The 19,271-nt window shown below is 36.1% G+C and overlaps 3 protein-coding genes across 3 annotated transcripts; 2 read left to right on the forward strand and 1 right to left on the reverse strand.

The window, feature by feature from the left end:
* Positions 1-4,631: 4,631 nt before the first annotated feature.
* On the forward strand, positions 4,632-11,460 carry LOC107789747 (nicotianamine aminotransferase 1-like). The gene is made up of 8 exons (XM_016611612.2): positions 4,632-5,465; positions 6,017-6,373; positions 7,427-7,766; positions 7,873-8,091; positions 8,697-8,756; positions 8,956-9,111; positions 9,204-9,297; positions 11,229-11,460. Exons 2-8 carry the CDS (start codon positions 6,105-6,107, stop codon positions 11,342-11,344), a joined length of 1,254 nt encoding a protein of 417 aa, XP_016467098.1. The 5' UTR covers positions 4,632-5,465; positions 6,017-6,104; the 3' UTR covers positions 11,345-11,460.
* A 1,945-nt stretch (positions 11,461-13,405) lies between these two features.
* On the forward strand, positions 13,406-15,757 carry LOC107789748 (uncharacterized protein At4g28440). Its single transcript, XM_016611614.2, has 2 exons — positions 13,406-13,784; positions 15,433-15,757. Exons 1-2 carry the CDS (start codon positions 13,511-13,513, stop codon positions 15,618-15,620), a joined length of 462 nt encoding a protein of 153 aa, XP_016467100.1. The 5' UTR covers positions 13,406-13,510; the 3' UTR covers positions 15,621-15,757.
* A 529-nt stretch (positions 15,758-16,286) lies between these two features.
* On the reverse strand, positions 16,287-18,721 carry LOC107789749 (protein NUCLEAR FUSION DEFECTIVE 6, mitochondrial). The gene is made up of 3 exons (XM_016611615.2): positions 18,439-18,721; positions 17,597-17,718; positions 16,287-16,635 (listed from the first exon to the last, which is right to left on the reverse strand). The coding sequence occupies exons 1-3, from the start codon at positions 18,588-18,590 to the stop codon at positions 16,616-16,618; spliced, it is 294 nt and encodes a 97-aa protein (XP_016467101.1). The 5' UTR covers positions 18,591-18,721; the 3' UTR covers positions 16,287-16,615.
* Positions 18,722-19,271: the final 550 nt, after the last annotated feature.

Raw genomic sequence — 19,271 nt, forward strand, 5'->3', positions numbered from 1 at the left:
CATTAAGGCTTCTTCCATTTAAAATCCTAAGTGGTCAATAATAAAATAATTTTCTTAAGTCTATTTTAAGGATTAATTTTCATAGTTAATCAATTGAATTCTAAAACCTGTCATGCAAATCTAGCTTTAGAAGTTGGTAAATTGTTAACTTGGTACTTAAAAATTACAGAGGGATAGATAATTAATTTGTATTGGGTTGCAGTAATTTTGGGCTTATCCGATCAAAATACTGTTAGTATATTAGAGTAAACCTATGCATTATCTTGGTGCATGTTCTTTGTCTTAATGGAATTTGTTTAGTTTACTTTATTTATTTATTAAATAAATTGTTAGGAGCATGCTTAGGCCGACAACATTTGGGTAGGAAAGCCTTAGGGTTTTGTTTAGTTTCGAGGCGAGAGGCCGTTCCCTTAGTTAAATTTAACCGGGGAATGCCCCGAAGGGTTTGTATATATTTTATCCGGGGTATGCCTCGAAGTATTTTGTATTTGAAGACCAGCGACGGAACGCTTTGAGGAAGCATAGAATAGTATTTTTATTTTTACTTTTGTTTTTATTTTATTAGGAGGGGACGACCTCGAGCCTCGTGTGTGTTTACTTGCTTTTCCGTATTTATTTTTACCTCAATTTTAATATTCTAAGAGCCAACTAGATCAAGTACGCAACCGTACTAGTTACGGGACTTGGGGAGTGCCTAACACCTTCTCCCCGAGTCAAATGAACCCCTTACCCGATTCTCTAGTGCGGACTTGGTTTTAGAGTCTAAAATGTTTCAAAGGGAAAAATCATTTTAAAAAAAATGGTGACCTGACAAACCAAAATCAAATGTCAGGTGGCGACTCTGAGTTATTTTCCTTTTGAATACAATTTTTATCACGTTCTAATTGAAAAAACCCTTTTCAAGCTTTACTAAATTTTTTTATATTTTTAAGAGGGTTAGTGAGATTTGTAAAAAAGGGGTGTGACAGAGACAGAAGGCTGCTGTGATATAAGTAGAATACAACATGTGATACTAACTTATACATAAGACATACGAGCCTATAAGGCTAAAATAACCACTCGTCCACTGAACATAGGCCGACAAGGTCATACAATCTTTTATGTACATGACATCTGTCTACAAGCCTCTAAGAATATATAATTTTCATAAAGGTTGGGACAGAGGCCCTCCATACCAAACAATACTCATCTAAATCATACTAACCAACAAGCAACTCCGAAAAACTGAAGCGCGCCAATATTTTCTACTGAGCTGATAGCCTACTTGGAAGGCTCTCAACCTGTCTATCGAGACCTGCGGGCATGAAATACAGCGTCCCCAGGCAAAAGGGACGTCAGTACAAATAATGTATCGAGTATGTAAGGAATAAAAATCAGTAAATAATAGACATGAGAGAACACATGGAGTAAAAGACTCGACATGTACTTTTGCATAGCTCTGTGAATCGTTTCATTTTTATAATGTCATGCATATGCGCATAAATGTCATACCATGCATGGGTATATGTGTTCATAACATCATCAAGCCTCTGATGGCATCCCATCATATCATTTCAGCCACTGTGGGCAAATCATTAGCGTATACCAGCTGATCAGGTGGTGGTGCGTATATAACGTCGTAACCTTTTTCCATATCCCATATACATATAATATACATATATACACGTATATAATGTCATCTGGTCATGGGTCAATGTACATGAATGCAATGCATGATAAGTACGTCAATAAAATCTTTCGGAGTGTCACAAAACCATTTTGCCTTTGAATAATACCTTAAAGTAAACTTTATCAATTTACGTATTTTCTGAGACCCATGAACAGATGATAGAATAATATGACACATGGGAAATCAAGAACATAAGTATCTCTAATATTTCTATGAATAGAGTCATTTATGAAAGGTGTGTATTTACTCGTTTCGTTTGTATCGTATGGATCATGCCATAAAGAAAGAAGGGATAGCCTTAACATACCTGCAGTAGGGAAAAATCCGTATGATATTCTTGGAAAAGATTGTACCGTATTTCGTTAGAATCGCAAAATCTCACGTTGCTACGGTGCTAAGAAATCTTGTTGAAATTGTTTTGTTTCAAGATTAATATCCATTCTTGTTGGAGTGAGATTTCCTTCCATTCTTGAAAATGCTTGAATTTAGCAAGGAAACTTATAAGGTTACTTTGATTTACTTAAGTCTAATGAAGACCAAAATCCAAACATTTATGCCTTGGTACATTTTTACGCAAGTGTTATACTTATGGCACTTTAGATGTCACCTTTCATGTTATAACATGAGTCATTTCTATTTGCAGGGGGGCTTCCACCTCATGCTATATAATTGATGAGTAATATCCCATTATTAAGAATTTCATTATTCAATAATTAATTTATTAATTAATTGGATAATATCTCATTATCCAATAATTAACACATAATTAAGAATTACCTCAAATTACTTAAAATACTATTCACTTTTCACATACCTTATACACCTTACTATCATGGTCATGTGGCACCTTGTATGACACTAGCCCATAAATATCGAGTATTTTAGCTCGAGCCGTATTTTATCCCAACATGCCAAACTTGGACGAAAATTCATTTTCTTTGACTTGCTTCCCCTCTCACCTTCACGAATTTACTCATTACTTGTTTGAAATAGCATAATCCTTATAATCTTCAAATAATCTTTTCCTTGGACTGACGTCAATTACCTTACGACAAATTCAACATATAATACTACAAGGAGCAACATCGTCGTAAATAATTACTGCGAAGCGTAACATCATCATAATGTAATACTGCAAGGTGTAATATCGACGTAATATTGCAGGGTGTAACAGTTGTTCTCTCAAGATCCTTACCATTTCCGACGTGCTCGTCTTTGGCATCAGTAGGAGCCGCATCACGTTCGTGTCGTGGATATCGCCCGCTATGAACCGGCTTGGCAACGTCCTCCTCATTGCGGGTGTCACTGATCGAATACTTGTGTTGAGGCAGATTTTTTTAGGCCTCAACGTTGTGTGCGATGTTGTCATCGTTAGCTGCCATCTTTTACGATTTTTGCTAAGAAACAAAGAATCAAACAGATTAGTAATAGATGCAAGGATCAACTCAATTACGCAACTGTCTAAGCCCCACGATGGGCGCCAAACTGCTTACCCGTAAAACGGTATACTTTAATTTATAATGTGATATATAGACAAGCAAATCGATTTGATCCAAAATTAATACATAAAATAAATAAAATGCAAGACTTAGCATTGAAATCGAGATAAAATAACAAACAACTTGGTTCCGAGAGCAAGGATTCCGAAGGCAGCAATGAGAATATCGTTAGACAGAAAATAAAGTATTATTTAGCTTGGAATAATGTATAGCATCAGTTTGCCATTTCGTGTCCTACAATGGTTGTTAAAGTCACTATATATAACTATACCTAGGGAACAAGGTCCTTGGATCAAGCCTCTCTTAAATGACAATAATGGTGGTCATTAATAAATATGTAACGGTAGATCGATAATGAATGCCAAATTTCTCTGTAATGAACGTGTATTCAGTACTGAGGAATATTCTTCATTGAATATCTTCTGGTGACAAATATTCGTTTGCCCTCGTTAACAATGTTCCCTTCGGGGTCTACCCAATAACAACCACAAATGTTGTCCTCGTCTTGGTTTGCACTCGCTTTGTCCTCCGTCCGTCCCAGGTTTCACATGTCACTCTATCATTCGAGTTTTTAATGTGAACCAATTTTATCCTATACCCTAATATTATTGTTTGATCGAATCAAAACACTTTTAGGGGTCATTTGGTACAACAATGAGATATCCCATGGGGTAAGATATTCATGAAATTAGTAATCTCACCTTTTATATCATATATGGGATAACTAATATTACCATTACAGTGTAAACGTTATCTCGGAATTAGTTAATACCTCAAACTAAACATGAGATAAAGTTAATTTTAAACTTTATTCCGAGATTATTATTCTTATCTCATATACCAAACGATCTCTTAATCTACATCCACCACCGCATGCAAATAGTATTTTGTCCCACTAACCAACACAAGATTATTTTTATACGAGATTACTGCTATAGTGCAATATTTCAAAAGGTACTAACCCTGACGAACAATTTCTTGGGTTTCATTAATTATCCTTTTCGTTCTTTGAACAAAGGCACCGTACTTTTGTTGTTCTTGGAGTTGGGTCCATTGTATTGGTCTTGGTATCTGCTAATCAGTAATCTCGGGTCTAATGCCTATTCAATTATCATTACTCATTAATTCTTCTGTTAGACTAAAATTAATTACTCCATCCGTTCATTTTTAATTGACCATAATGAATTTTATACGCTCCTTAAAAAATAATAAATGAAGTGTATATTTTACCATAGCACCCTGCCATAATAATGATTGTTTTGAGAAGTCTTGAGAAATAATTTGTAAAATAAAGAATTAATGATAAGAGGTAAAACAGGAAAATATATGGTCTTCTCTTGATTTATTAAAATTGACAAGTAAAAATATAAATATATTTTTAGTATAGTGGACAAGTAAAAGTAAACAGAGAGATTATGACTTAAATAAATAAATATATATATGAAAATAAACTATTTGAAAAATAGGACTGGCCACTCTACACAAAAACCGAACTCATAGAAAAGAGATGCAGTAGGTTCTTTCTTCTAAACCTGAGTATACCCAGAAGCTTCAACCGAGCTTTAATGGCGTCTCGGCTTGTCCCTCTAATTTTGATCCTCAAACACAAATGTTTATCGCATTTTCAAGTCTAAATTTCAATACCCAGCTGAGTTTTAGTACTATGTAAGCAACAACTTGAGGTTTCAAATCAATAAATTCGTTCTTCGCAAGACCAACAATGGAATTTCGAAAATTCTCAAAAAACAAGCCTTTGAGTCTCCTCCCCAAAATTCGATTAAAGATCCAAATAGCGAAACACAACAACAATAATCAAAATGATCCATTCGTCAACCTAAAGAGTCATCGAAAACAGAACACTCTTTACCTACAAAGCTTCTTCACAACCAACACTCCACCGTTGTACCACCAATCAACCACCAGAAAAAGAACCTGTCATAGAAAATGACTACCCAAAAGACCAACATCACCCAAAACAATCTGAAATTTTGCTATATGAAAACGAATCGAAAATGGGTTTCACAGGCAATCTTCTTTCACTATTTCTTTTTCTTTTCTTTGCAAAGGCTTTCTTCCAAAGTAAGGGAATGGGGATGTGAGAAAAAAATTCCCCAAAAATTGTTGCTAATCTAGTAGAGGTTTTGAATCTGTGGTGGATGCAGATGTGAAGGGAAGGGCTGTGTTATTAGGGGTGTTGGGTTAAAATGGGAGAAGAGAGGTAACGTGGAGAAGGGAGGGGGAGGGGGGTTGGTGGGCTGCAGAACTAAGAGAAGCTGAGACGGCATTAAAGAGCTTAGGTACCTTCATTCTTTCTTTTTCTAATTTGATTTTTTGTATTTTTCTTTTCTTTTTATTTTTTTCCTTATTTTAATCATTAAATTTTTATGTCCACGCTCCTTATACATGTATGTTGTCCACTTCAGTAATTAAATTACCCCGTAGACTTGGTCACTAGTATGAGGGGTTTAAAATATCGACTTTAACAACTATAAGTGTCTGGACGAAACTTTATCAAGTACAGGGATCGGGACGACAAACACGAACAAGTACAAGTATCTACCAGGTCATTCTGCCTACACGTAAAAATGACTTAATAGTGTAAAATTTCTTTACACGGTTAGTATATATAAGTTAAACTATTTTTTTGCCTGACGATATAAATATGTTTTTACCCTATGAATGAATATTAACTTTTAATAACAAGTTAGTCAGTATAATTTTTACCAGATTATTAATTGATACGGAGTATTTATTACTACAAGATTCCACTTGTAATTAACTAAAAATGAGCTAATTTTGAAAATATTTTTTCTTTTCACTAATCTATTTTCTTTCTATAAATGTGCAGTGCCTATATAGGAGGAAAACAGCTGACTGCATTTGGCGTTAACTCCAACCATTTCTAAGAAAAATAATTGAAGTACGAACTCAGGGAAATGGAGAACAAGTTGGCTAAATGGGGTTTCAACAATGGAGATTTAAAGGAAAAATCATTGCTTTCAATTCGATCAGTTCTTGAAACAATAATGGAAAATCTTAAAGAAGAGAATGAGAGGAAGTCAGTCATTCATTTGGGCCGTGGAGACCCTTCTGCAATTCCATGCTTTCGAACTTCACCAGTAGCAGAAGACGCTCTTTTTAGTGCTGTTCGATCTGCTAAATTCAATGGTTATGCTCCTGCTGTTGGTATTTATTCAGCTAGGAGGTAAGCTAGCTTTTAGGATTATTTGTTATTACTTATATTTTAATGGGTGGTGCAGAAAATTAATTTTTTTCTTGCATGGATGTAAAAGCTTGTTCCTTTTTTATTGTTTCTGAAGGGAGGCTTGTCGTAACTGGTAAAGTTGCCTCCATGTGATCAGGAGGTCACGAATTCGAGCCGTGAAAATAAGCTCTTGCAGAAATGCAGGGTATAAGGTTTTCGACCCTTAGTTCGGCCCTTCCCGGACCCCGCGCATAACGGGAGCTTAGTGCACCGGCAGAAATTTTTCTTGCATGGATGTAAAAGCTTATACTTTTTTCTTTTTCTTTTTGGGTGAATTAACACATTGCAATTTAGAATTTGAAAAATATTTTAATTTTCCTTCCCATATGCTCTTCTGATAGCCTCTTTGTTTTTAGTAGACTTGAACACTTGACAACCTGCTAGATTATGGTTTTCTCGAGCCGAGGGTCTATCGGAAACAACTTCTCTCCCTTCACATGGTAGGGGAAAGATTTGCATACACACTATCCTCCCCAGACCCCACTTGTGGGATTTCACTGGGTATGTTGTTGTTGTTGTTGTTATTGTTGAACACTAGAAAACAGAAACTAAGCCTCTAAGTGAAATATCAGCTGCGAAGCTAAAAATTTTAACAAAGGGATTCAAGAAAACGTAAAATGTCACCTCTAGTATATTTTCAGCCCACTTTTGACACTACACTAAAAAAAAATTTTTTTAGTTCAAGGATATTCAAAAATTTACATACATATGAAAAAAATTATTTTTACCTTGTTGAATAGTCGAGTAAAGTGGACTCAACTAAATCCCTTTCCTCGCATGTGACTCCATCAATGGCTGATATAGAGAAAGAACTAAGAGGAACATTTGCTTGTCGCGTGTTGTAGGCTTGATGTCATTTATTTTAGTGGCTAATAATCATGAATGATATGATTATGTTTCATCAAGTTTTCTTCCACGCTTGAAGAAACAAGCGATTTGCTGATGGCAAAGATATACTCGGATCTGTACATATTTTTTTCATCTGTTTAATAGGTCGATAGCGGAATACATCTCTCATGATATTCCTCACCAACTATCACCAGATGATGTTTTCCTTACACCTGGTGCTAATCATGCAATTGAAGTTGTAATGGCGGTCCTTGCTCGCCCTGGTGCCAACATATTGCTTCCTAAACCAGGGTATCCGTTTTATGAAGCTCGTGCTGCAGTTAGTAATGTTGAGGTTCGCCATTTCGACCTTCTCCCAGAAAAGGGTTGGGAGGTCGATCTTGAAAGCCTAGAATCCCTTGCTGATGATAACACTATTGCCATAGTTATCATTAATCCTGGAAATCCTTGTGGTAATGTTTTTACGTCTGAACACTTGCAAGAGGTATGATTGATCTCTATATTGATCGCTTATCACTCTGTTAAATTTCGCAGTATATATTGAATAACTCATTTTCCAAGTTCGTTGCTTCTTTGTTTTCATCATGGAGATTGCGGAGACAGCGAAAAAGCTAGGTATCCTAGTGATTGCAGATGAAGTCTATAGCCACTTATGTTTTGGTAGCAAGCCATTTGTGCCGATGGGAGTGTTTGGATCAATAACTCCAATTTTAACTCTGGGGTCATTGTCAAAAAGATGGATCATTCCTGGTTGGCGACTTGGTTGGATAGCAATGGTTGATCCTAGTGGCATTCTTAAGAAGTCCGGGGTTCGTATCATTTTCTTCCTTGTCTTTACTTTCTTTTTCTTGTCTTAATACTCTTATTTCAACTTTCTTAACCAAATAACAAATGGACCCTATGTTGCTTGGACTCTCCGAAATACTGTCGCACCCGTGTCAGAAGAATCCGAGCAACATAGAATGGACCAAGAAAAAGGTCCATATATGACTTGTGGCAAAATATCCGAAGGATACACTTTATTGAAGAATTATGAGGAGGAAAATGTATATTGGGAAAATATCCGAAGGATGCTTTTTATGATGTTTTCCCAAGCAGGAAATATATCATGTACCTTCAGGGAGCCTTGGAGCAACTGTAAAGTTATCTTCACGCGATTCAGCCACCTATGCTGCATAAGGGTAGGCTGCCTACATTACACCCCTTGGGATGCGGCCCTTACTCGGACGCTGCGTGAACGGGGATGCTTCGTGCACCACACTGTCATTTTAGTCATGCATACTAACCCACTGATGACATTTAGTATCTCTCATATAGATCTCTGGAAAAGTAGAAACTGATAGACTTGCATTTCAATGCTTTTTAAGGCTGTTTTACAATGTTACTGACTCTTATGTTGCTTTTTGCTTTTCAGTTTGCTGAATCCCTTCAAAGTTATCTTGATTACGGTGCTAATCCTGCAACTATTATTCAGGTATCGCTTATATGTGATTTCCTATGATCAAATCAATCATACACGTATCCAAGCTCATAATAGGCGATGACAAGAAGCTATATGAGTTTGCTTAAGTTTGTTCATTGACAACGATTAACGAGAATTATCTCATCCCATTATGTGTTTCTTTTTCCATATATCAGGGGAGTTCTTATTGCCTGTGATTTAAAATGTTCAGGGAGCAGTGCCTCACATCCTCGAGAAGACGACCAAGGATTTCTTTTCAAACATCAATAATATATTAAGGGAAGCTGTTGAAGTATTTATTACCAAAATTCAGGAGATACCTTGCTTTACCTGCCCATACAAACCAGATGGAGCAATGTCAGTGATGGTAAGGACTTATCGTAACACTTCGATTTAGGTCCTCTAAAATTCTAAATCTAGGAACTGCAGATATTCAGTTTTGACTTTCTTGTGTTGCAGTTTAAGTTGAACCTGTCATTTTTGGAAGGCATAAATGATGATATGGATTTCTGCACTAAGCTAGTCCATGAAGAATCAGTAATCATTCTGCCAGGTAAAATAGCCAGCTCTCTCCTAATATGGTTTGTCAATAAGGAATTTAGTACACACTAACGGTGGCAAACGGGCGGTTCGGGTCGGATATGAGCAGGTCAAAACGGGTCATTAAAAAAAAAAAACAACGGCCCAGTGTAATCCTACTAGTGGGGTCTGGGGAGGGTAGTATGTACGCAGACCTTACCTCTACCCTGAGGGGTAGAGAGGCTGTTTCCAGGAGACCCTCAGCTCATGAAGACGACAAGAGACGATATATTAGTATTATCAATAGAATCATAATAAAATAACAACATATATAAAAAAACACAAAATAGATGGAAAATACACAATAACTAGTAGGTAAAGACCGGCATCAATAGAAACCACTAACATTCTAAATCTAAAACCTAACTAGCAAGTCTAACTCTGATGCTTCGAAAAAATATTCACAACTACCTCCTAACCTACAAATTTAATGCTCGACCTCCACAATTCCCTGTCAAGGGTCATGTCCTCAGTAATCCTAAGTCGTGTCATGTCCTGCCTGATCACTTCTCCCCAATACTTCTTGGGCCGTCCTATACCTCTCCTCGTGCCCACCACAGCTAGTAGCTCACATCTCCTCACCGGAGCATCAGTGCTCCTCCTCTAAATGTGCCCGAACCATCTGAGTCTTGCTTCTCTCATCTTGTCCTCCACGGGGGCTACACCCACCTTCTCCCGAATAGCTTCATTTCTAATCTTATCCATCTTAGTATGCCCGCACATCTACCTCAACATCCTCATCTCTGCTACTTTCATCTTTTGGATATGTGAGTTCTTAACCGGCCAACACTCGGTCCCGTACAACATGACAGGCCTAACCACTGCTTTATAAAACTTACCTTTTAGTATTGGTGACATTTTTTTGTCACACAGGACTCCCGACGCTAACCTCCACTTCATCCACCCCACCCCTATACGGTGTATGACATCCTCGTCGATCTCTCCAATCCCCTGAATAACCGACCCAAGGTACTTGAAACTACTCCTCTTGGGAATGACTTGGGAGTCGAGCCTCACGTCCACCCCCGGGTCATTAAAAAAAACGGATAAGTTATCTGACCCGACCCGTATTTGAGACGGATAAAAACGGGTTTATCCGGCGCTTCTTAAATATTATCACTTATGAGAGAATTCCTAGTCTTCCATACTTGAGGAACTCCAATTTGAGGCTTTACAAATGTAAAAGTTAAACACATTAGTTATCTATTGGTTATCCATTTTCTAAGTGGATAATATGGTTCTTTATCCATATTCGACCCCTTTTTAAATAGTTCATTATCCAACCCATTTTTGATGTATAATATGGGTGGATAACCATTTTCTTTTAACCATTTTGGCACCTCTAGTACGCACTATTGAGTTTAGGTGTTTGGACAATATTTGGTCGAAGTTGAAAAAATAAAGTATTAGAAGTTGAAGTTGTGTGTTTGAATATGAATTTCACTTGGAAGAAAATAGTGAAAGTTTTGTGAGTTGGAAACCATTTTTGCATTCGAAATACTCACGAAACAAGTTTTTCGATATTTCACTAATACTTCAAATACGGAAATTTAGTATTTGCAAATAATTATGACCACACCAGTATTGTAGCAAATACAACAACAACAACAACAACAAAAAACCCAGCGTAATCTCACAAGTGGAGTCTAGGGAAGGTAGTGAGTAGGCAGCCTATGCATACACCAGTATTGTAGCAAGTACAACAACAACAAAAATCATGTGTAATATCACAAGTGCAGTCTAGGGAGGGTAGTGAGCATGCAACCTTACGCGTACTTTGTGCAGGTAGAGAGGTTATTTACGGTAGATCGTCGGCTCCAAACATACATAGTCACAACAGAATTATAGCAAGTGGTGAACTATTATTTATGGCCGATTAAGTGATGAAAAAATTATAAATTGCAGGAATGGTGGTGGGGCTGAAGGATTGGCTGCGATTAACTTTTGCTATTGAGCCATCCATTCTTGAAGAAGGACTTGAGAGGATAAAAGCTTTCTGCTTGAGGCGTTCAAGCAGCTAAAAGAAAAATTGGTCTCAATTTGCTAATCTATTGTGAATCAAGTCTTTTATTATTAGTGTTGAAATAGACTAATGTAGAATTTCTCCTTAATTGACAATTACTTTTCGTTGTTAAAAGCTACAATCTTTGGACGTTGCACGACAATTTGAATTGTTTTACGTAAGGCGGAGCCAGAATTTGAAGTAGGGTTCGAAATTCTAGTCCATTTAAATTACTGGGTTCTAATTTAATATTTTATACATATCCATTGAATTTCTTAAGACAAATACATAAGTTTAGATTAAAGTTACTAAGTTCGACCGAACATGTATTTCACATTCTAGCTGCCCTGTCTGACCCATTAGTAGAGTAAGCAAAAGGTTTAAAAATACACAAAGGACCCTTGAGGAAAACATGTCTTGCAGTCAAAGAGATAATGGTTCTTGTACTTGGCAATTCAACTAAACTGAATGCTCCTAATACCACAAGTTAGTTGTAAGGGTTAAACCTAAATATAGAAAAAGAGAAGGAAAAATGACATTTTATTGTCGCTGTCAAAATAATAGCCGAAAAAATGTATAAAATTTGTATATATATATATATATATATATTCTGTATGTTATATACAAATTTCATATACTTTTTCGGTTATCAAATGTAAATAATTTCTGGCACGGACTAAAAGTGATAATACCCCAAAATAAAACTGGATGAGAGGGGATGTAGTGTGACAACAACGAATGTGACTAAACTTGTAGTGTGATACAAAGTGAAAAAACAAATTTATTGACTAAGTGAAAAAAACGATGTGATTTACTATTAAGTGCAAAGTCACAAAAATCTCTCACATTGTAATTTAGAAATTGTTCCATTGACATATCAAAGAAAGTGGTTTAATTTTCTCAATTAGGAGCAGTGGCAGAGACACCCTTTAGTAAAAGTTATTATTTGACTATATTTCGCAATTTTTTTGTAATAATTACAGTCACAATTTTATAATTCTTCGTCACATTACTAATGAGGTCAATCTTTTCCATTTCCACTATTTTTATTTTGTACAAATATATTTTTAAAACATCTTTTCTAAGTTAAAGAATAGAATGGATGTACTAGAGTGAGTCTCTTTATTTATTAATTATAAAAAGGAAAACTAACACAGATGCCAAAAAGTACAACAGCAACGACGATCCAGTGAAATCCCAATAGTGAGGGTATGGGAAGGGTAGTGTGTACGCAGACCTTACCCCTACCCCGAAGGAGTAGACAAGTTGTTTTCGACAGACCCTCGGCTCAAGAAGATGAATATAGGTAAAAAGAGAAAAAGAGGCAATATATCAGAACCATCGACATAAACCATAGGGAAGAAAATGACAGCAATACAAGCACTAGTAAATAAATGAAAAGTAAAACAATAACCAGTAACCAGTAAATAAGGTCCGACACTATGAAAAACAGGAGAGTAGTATGAACGCAACATTAACCACTAGCAGTCTAAGACAAGAACCTATCATACTAGCATGACTCTGGTGCGAAGTAGAAATATGTTCAACTACGTCCTAACCTACAACCTTAATGCTTCCATTTTTTCTTATACGTCCAAAAAGTATCACGCAAAATACTTATTTTGAAAATGTTATACTACGTATATGTACATGTCATATAGCTTAATAGTACAAAAGTATGATTCAGCTATTCCTAGGATATATACAAATTATGCTAATAATTTTATGCAATTATGTTGTACCTTCATATATTGTGTGCTCAAAACATTAAACAAGTACAAAATTATACTATATAATTTTTAAGGAGCGAATTTTATAAATAAATAAATAAATATTCAGTCCGCTCGAGTAATAATCATATTAAGGGCATCCTTTACTAAAGTCAAAAGTTTTACTAAAGGGGAATATCTACGTACCAAACATTTCTCAGACTTTCTTTTATTATTATTGTTATTGTTATTAATATTATTATTATTATTATTTGACATTTCTATCAATTTCTATTTATTAAAATTATTCTACATTTCTGTTGTTTTTCTTTAATTTTTAATTCATTTTCTGTTATGTAGAAATAGAGGACCCCTTCAAAACCCTAATTTGTTTGTTTTATTCATCACTCTCCCCCTTACTCTTTTCTTTCTCATTTCCAATTTTTCTGAAAAGGTGAGGGTTTAAGATATTTGCGATGGCTACGACGGCGGCAGCGGCAACCAGCACGGCGGCGACAACTGAGAAGAAGAAGCCGGTGTTTGTGAAAGTGGACAGCCTAAAACCTGGGACACATGGTCATAACTTGACGGTTAAGGTTGTTGATGCGAAAACGGTGAAAGCTACCGGCGGCGGCAGCCGTGGCGGCAGAGCATCGGGGTCGCTAAACCCTAGGGCTCCACCGCGAATCTCTGAGTGCCTCGTTGGTGATGATACTGGATCCATCCTCTTCACCGCACGTAATGAGCAGGGTATATATATCTGCATTTCTGAATTTTGTTTAGCTTTATAATTCTCTTTTCTATTTCGAGATATTAATTTGGATTTTATTGAGAAAATGAAAGGGGAAATGAAGGAAAATGATTGATTTTTTAGTTTTCCTTTTTGTGTTTTAATTTCAATAGTTTTCCCTTTGATAATCCAGTTTAGAGATAGATTATTCAGTATTGGATTGAGACGAGCCAAAATTGAGTGGGATAGATTTAGAAGATTCGTAGAGACAATTCTAATGAGATTGGAATGGAGGCATAATTGATATTACCATTGTAGTGATCAATGGTGGACCAAGGAATTCTAAGTGATGGGTGCTCAGCTGCCTTTATGCCAATTTTTTAACCAGCGTACCCATTGTCGTACGACCTATAGGCTACGGGTTCGAACCGTGGAAGCAGCCACTAATGCTTCCTCGGAACCTATGTGAATGCTGGATGCCTTGTGCAGCGGGCTGCCTTTTTTACCCCATTGCCGTATCCTGAGGTTGGAAGTTTAGTCTCTCTATTTTTTTTTACTAAGTTTGCAATGTAAATATATTTGTTTGGGTCAACAATATGGATGCTTGAGCACCCAGTAGCTTAGATGTAGGTCCATCATTGGTTGTGATGGAAGTAGTAGGCACTCAAAGGAATAGTTAAGGTGTGCACAAGTTGGCTCAGAAACTATCGCTATAACAAAAATAACATTACCTTATAGAGCTCATAATGAGAGAGATGGAGTTGCATTTGTTAAAATAACCTGGAAATCTATTTTAACCAAAAAAAAAGGAAAGGAAACCCGGAAATTGGAACTTCGTGTTAATGTAGGTTGAAGAATTGAAGAATTTAGAGATGTATGAATTTGCAATTTCTAGTTTCATGTTTGATAGTGGTGTTATGAGACATGCTTGAGTGTTACGATTCTCTTTTAGCAAGTTCCACTTTACATTTTTATTTTCTGCTGAAGAAATATTATATTTGTTTTGCTATTACTTTTTATGTGAATTCTAACATTTTGCATAATAATGTGAATTCCGGGTTTTATAGTTCTGTGTTTAAGTATTAGTAGCTCATGCTACCCTTCTCAAAGGTTTAATCAGTGTTTTTTAGAGCGCGAAGCGCAAAAAAGCGACAGGGGCTCGCCTCGCTTTTCTAAACACTGGGTTTAATCACTTTGCACTTCCCCTTATCTTGTTAGGAAATTACAAGGTTGAAAACTTATCAAAATAAAAGGTTATACCAACTACCAATTATGATCTGGATAATGATTTTACGTTAATTATTTTGATACCTCTTTGCCCTCATATTCCATTCAATCTAGTGTAATACTTTCACTTTGTGGAGAAATGGTGATTTGGTGGCTCTATGTATTCAGGTTGCTGGCAAATGTGGTTTGTTTTTGGCTGGCAAATTCTTTAGAACAGTTGTATTGTGATTTTGTGCAGAAAAGTCAATAAAACGATTCTTAATATGCAATCAGAGAAAAAGGGATGCTATTGGTGTTGTGATTGGATAGATCTGTTCTTTTATACAGTTGTATTGTGATTTTGTGCCCAAAGACAAAACGACTCTTGATTAGCAATCTGAGAAAGGGGATGCTATTGAATGTTTTCTGTTGTGATATTTACACCTTTACTCTTTTATGCAGTTGATTTATTGAAGGCAGGGGCTACTGTGATTCTGCGGAATGCAAAGATTGACATGTTCAAGGGTTCCATGCGACTTGCAGTAGACAAATGGGGTCGTGTTGAGGTTACTGAACCAGCTGATTTTGCCGTTAACGAGCAAAACAACCTTTCTTTGGTTGAGTATGAATTGGTGAATGTGGAAGAGTAGAGGAACTAATTAGAAGCGGTAGTTTTTAAGTTATCTCAGTCCAATTCTTGTTTTAATTGGTTAATTATTGAATTCCTTGAATTGTATGGAATTTTATGTGCAAGAATGCCAGCATATCGGCTCTTATAGTTTGTTTCCACCAATCCATACCATGGTAAATCGGTTTCTTTGTTTGGATTGTTTGACTTCCATAGATGTGGATTGTTATTCTTATTTTTCTCAGTTGGTGCTTGTGTACAACGTAATCTTGTCATAAAATCTATTTCAGCGCCGCATCTGACTTTCCTCTGTTATATGTATGCATTTTAACCTTTTTTGGGTGTATATACATGTACATACATTGTTCAAAAAATACCAATTGGTTCAATTTTACCTGCAAACTTTCCCTGATTTTGTTCTTTTTAGTACTAGAGTGATGCAAAGTGATTAATTTCCCAAGCTTTATCGCATGTTTCTCGCTTTATGGTGCACGACTGGTGTCAGCTTAAGAAGTTCAATTAATTCCATGTGGATCAGGAGAACTGCTAATTTCTTGAATTTCAATGTATTAAAGCCTATTTAGCTCTATTCTCATTTTCCACGTCTGGTGACAAGTTTGGTAGTAATACAAGTGTGAAGTATGTTTTTACTGACAATTAGGTTATAAATTCAAGAAAATCGGCACCATTTGTGACACGGTAGTTATTGGTAGGAAAAGCTCAGGTATCCTAGTGTACAAAAACATGATATAGAAAGTTATATGATTCCAAAATCTACAAAGTATAATCACTACCAACTCGTCGCTACATCAAGTAAGCTCCAAGAAGATTATATTTTTCCCCAAGTGTTCCAAAAGGTTAAGATCCAGTTCCTCAATGTTTATGTTTGGAAATGCAGAATACCCAGAAGCTCCTCCTTGGCTACTCACTCATATAACTTCTTTACATGGCAGTTGGCACCACGTCGTTAGGAAGAACAAACTGGTAATGTTTGCTCCAGCTCCCCCAAAAGAATCATCACACATCGTCATTTTGAGCTGATTGAATAAAAGATAAATGTGTAAGCAGCAAGATAAATGTGGCCGGATACGTGTCGGATCCTCCAAAAATAGTGCATTTTTGAAGGATCCGACATGGGTGTAGCTACATTTTGGAGAGTCCGCGCAACATAGGCGAAAATTTGCTCTAGAGAAATTTATGAGATATGTAGTACAATGCTCCATGGAAAATAATATATAGTAGCAGGTATTTACGTTTCCAAATCTACTTGAACATGAATGGAGGCTTGGGTTGAAGAACAAGACCAGCAATTGGACCAGACCAGATAAGAGCTTCAAATTAGCTACCTAATGCGAATGATTCTACCATCAAATAGCCCTCTCCTGCAACTATAGTTCAAAACTACTAATCCTAACCTTGAACATCAACAACTAAAGATCATTACTAGAGAGACACATCAGATAATGTTATATGATGCTTCCCTGGTCAACATTCTTCCGTACCCAGCAATCACCAACTTAAGATCAAAATAATAGAAAGGAAAAAACAAAAATTCTTATAATTTTCATCATTTCAAAACCACTTTACATAGACGGTTGACCATTGTTACCTATATAAAAGTGTCCTTCTCCGCTCCCCACCCCAAAAAGTAGGGCAACCCACCAAAAAAAAGTTATGCGCCCGCTTGCGCGGCAGCGGAGGGGGGGGGGGTGGAGGATTATTTCCTACACATAACACTGAATATTTCTATGTCCATCATGTAGCTGTACTCCACCAAAACATGGATCCGCCAAACATTTCCACCAGAATTAAATTACAACTTACACAGCACAAATTGCAACACTTTAAACAAGAAGAAATCATGAATTGGATAGTCAGCTTTATTTAGGCCAATTAAATCAATAAGGTTAAGGTCACAATAGTCACATAATTATTGATAACAGAATCCAGCACACCGTAAACAAATGTATTAGGAAATAGTCAATAGAGTGAAGATACCTTCTGATAGCCAACCGTAACTGCGCATGGAGACAGTCAGCATGGAAGTCATCAAGGCTGAAGCAGTGGCTGTGTGGTAAGGTTGCAGTGACTCCACACAAGCGCTCATCTCAGCCGGACACCTTCATATACATAATATTTCTCAGTCACATTGACACATCTACGTGCATATAACACTAGCTACCCAGAGGTGGATCCAGCATATAAGCAATAGATCAATGTGCCACCACCATCTAGAACTCAAACTATGATTTAACTTACACACATTGACAATGTAAATAATTCTCATGTTTAACAGCTCATGTTTTAGACATAAATCTGTTTTTTTAATTCTCTGCCGATTGTAAATGAGTTTTAGTTTGGATAGCAAGCTGAGATAGCTCAGCTATGGCTTTGTAATTACTTCATTGGTTATTAATACAAGACTGTTAGTTACAAAAGAAAATTGTAAATAATTACCATCAGTAATTTAGCAAGTTAGTAATATTTTACAAGTTATCAATCCATATTATATGCAGTTACCTCGACCTGATTGTGTAGATAATTGTTATAAAATTACCATATACTTCCTTTGTAACAATTGATATGACACTCTTTCTAAATTGAGAGGTAAAAATATAATACGCAGATCAAAATAAATATTTTAAACTTTACGTCTAGTCAATCATCATCATCATACAAATTGAAACAAAAGGAATAAAAGTTAAAACTCAATAGAAAATTCAAAGAGAGCTTTTAGAACAATATACGCAAATTAAGTGGTGCAATCATTGCGTTTAAATCCTAGATTCACCTACGTGGCTATCAATATATATTTATTTTTATAGATGCGCAGATGTTACCTGAAGATACGATTGGAGAGAGCACTTCTAGAAGCTGCGCGAAAAGATGAAGGAACAGTTTTCGATTCGGATGCAATTTTGGAAGCGGCATTGCGGACAGATGATGACCGGAAAACGGACCTGGCGGCGGCCGATGCGGCGGCGGTGGCCATCCGATTACGTAGAACTGCTGGGAAATGTATGGAGGAAATGGAGAAGCTGTGATGAAATCAGAGGGTTTTAGGCATGGAAAACCCCTTTGACTCTCTACTAGTTCAAATTGAGCAATTATGAATTTTGTTAAATGACAATATCTAATTTTATCCCGCGTTAGAAAAAAGTTTTATGGTTGCCCTTATCTTTTTTGGGAGCTTTAATCTAAAGATAATTTTAAATTATAGTAAAAAATTGAAGAAATCCTTGATCTTTTATTTTCGAAAAATTTAAACAAATGTAGTCTATCTATTTTATGCAAGAGTTTCGTTAATGATAAAGGGCGACAAAATTGAAGCAATTTGAGAAAATTATTATTTTCGATTTCATTATGCAGTCAAACCTCTTTATAATAACCTCATTTATTCCGATATTTTTTGGTTGCTATAGTAAAATTCTTTTACAAAGCACATATATTATAACATAACATAAAATCGATTCTGAGAAAACTTTTACTTTTATACGCTGCTATAAAGAGGTGAGATCTGCCTGTATATCCTCTAAGCATTTTTTTTTTCGGTCGAATCCTCTAAGCTTTTTAGTGCTTCGTGGTTTCATATTTCTTGTGTCAAATTAAATGATTCTTTCGTTCCAAAGAGAATGTCTTGTAGTGCTTATTAAAACTTAATTGAACTCTTCAA

The sequence above is a fragment of the Nicotiana tabacum genome, chromosome 1 (assembly GCF_000715075.1).
Source record: "Nicotiana tabacum cultivar K326 chromosome 1, ASM71507v2, whole genome shotgun sequence".
NCBI lineage: Eukaryota > Viridiplantae > Streptophyta > Magnoliopsida > Solanales > Solanaceae > Nicotiana > Nicotiana tabacum.

Bases quoted from the DNA above. Each gene is read 5' to 3' on its own strand.
- LOC107789747 (XM_016611612.2), top strand. From the start codon at position 6,105: ATGGAGAACAAGTTGGCTAAATGGGGTTTCAACAATGGAGATTTAAAG. The intron at 6,374-7,426 runs GTAAGCTAGCTT...TCTGTTTAATAG, and splicing joins GGTATTTATTCAGCTAGGAG to GTCGATAGCGGAATACATCT. The intron at 7,767-7,872 runs GTATGATTGATC...TTCATCATGGAG, and splicing joins CGTCTGAACACTTGCAAGAG to ATTGCGGAGACAGCGAAAAA.
- LOC107789748 (XM_016611614.2), top strand. From the start codon at position 13,511: ATGGCTACGACGGCGGCAGCGGCAACCAGCACGGCGGCGACAACTGAG. The intron at 13,785-15,432 runs GTATATATATCT...TCTTTTATGCAG, and splicing joins CACCGCACGTAATGAGCAGG to TTGATTTATTGAAGGCAGGG.
- LOC107789749 (XM_016611615.2), bottom strand. From the start codon at position 18,590: ATGGCCACCGCCGCCGCATCGGCCGCCGCCAGGTCCGTTTTCCGGTCA. The intron at 17,719-18,438 runs GTAACATCTGCG...ATGTATATGAAG, and splicing joins CTCTCCAATCGTATCTTCAG to GTGTCCGGCTGAGATGAGCG. The intron at 16,636-17,596 runs GTATCTTCACTC...TTATTCAATCAG, and splicing joins TTACGGTTGGCTATCAGAAG to CTCAAAATGACGATGTGTGA.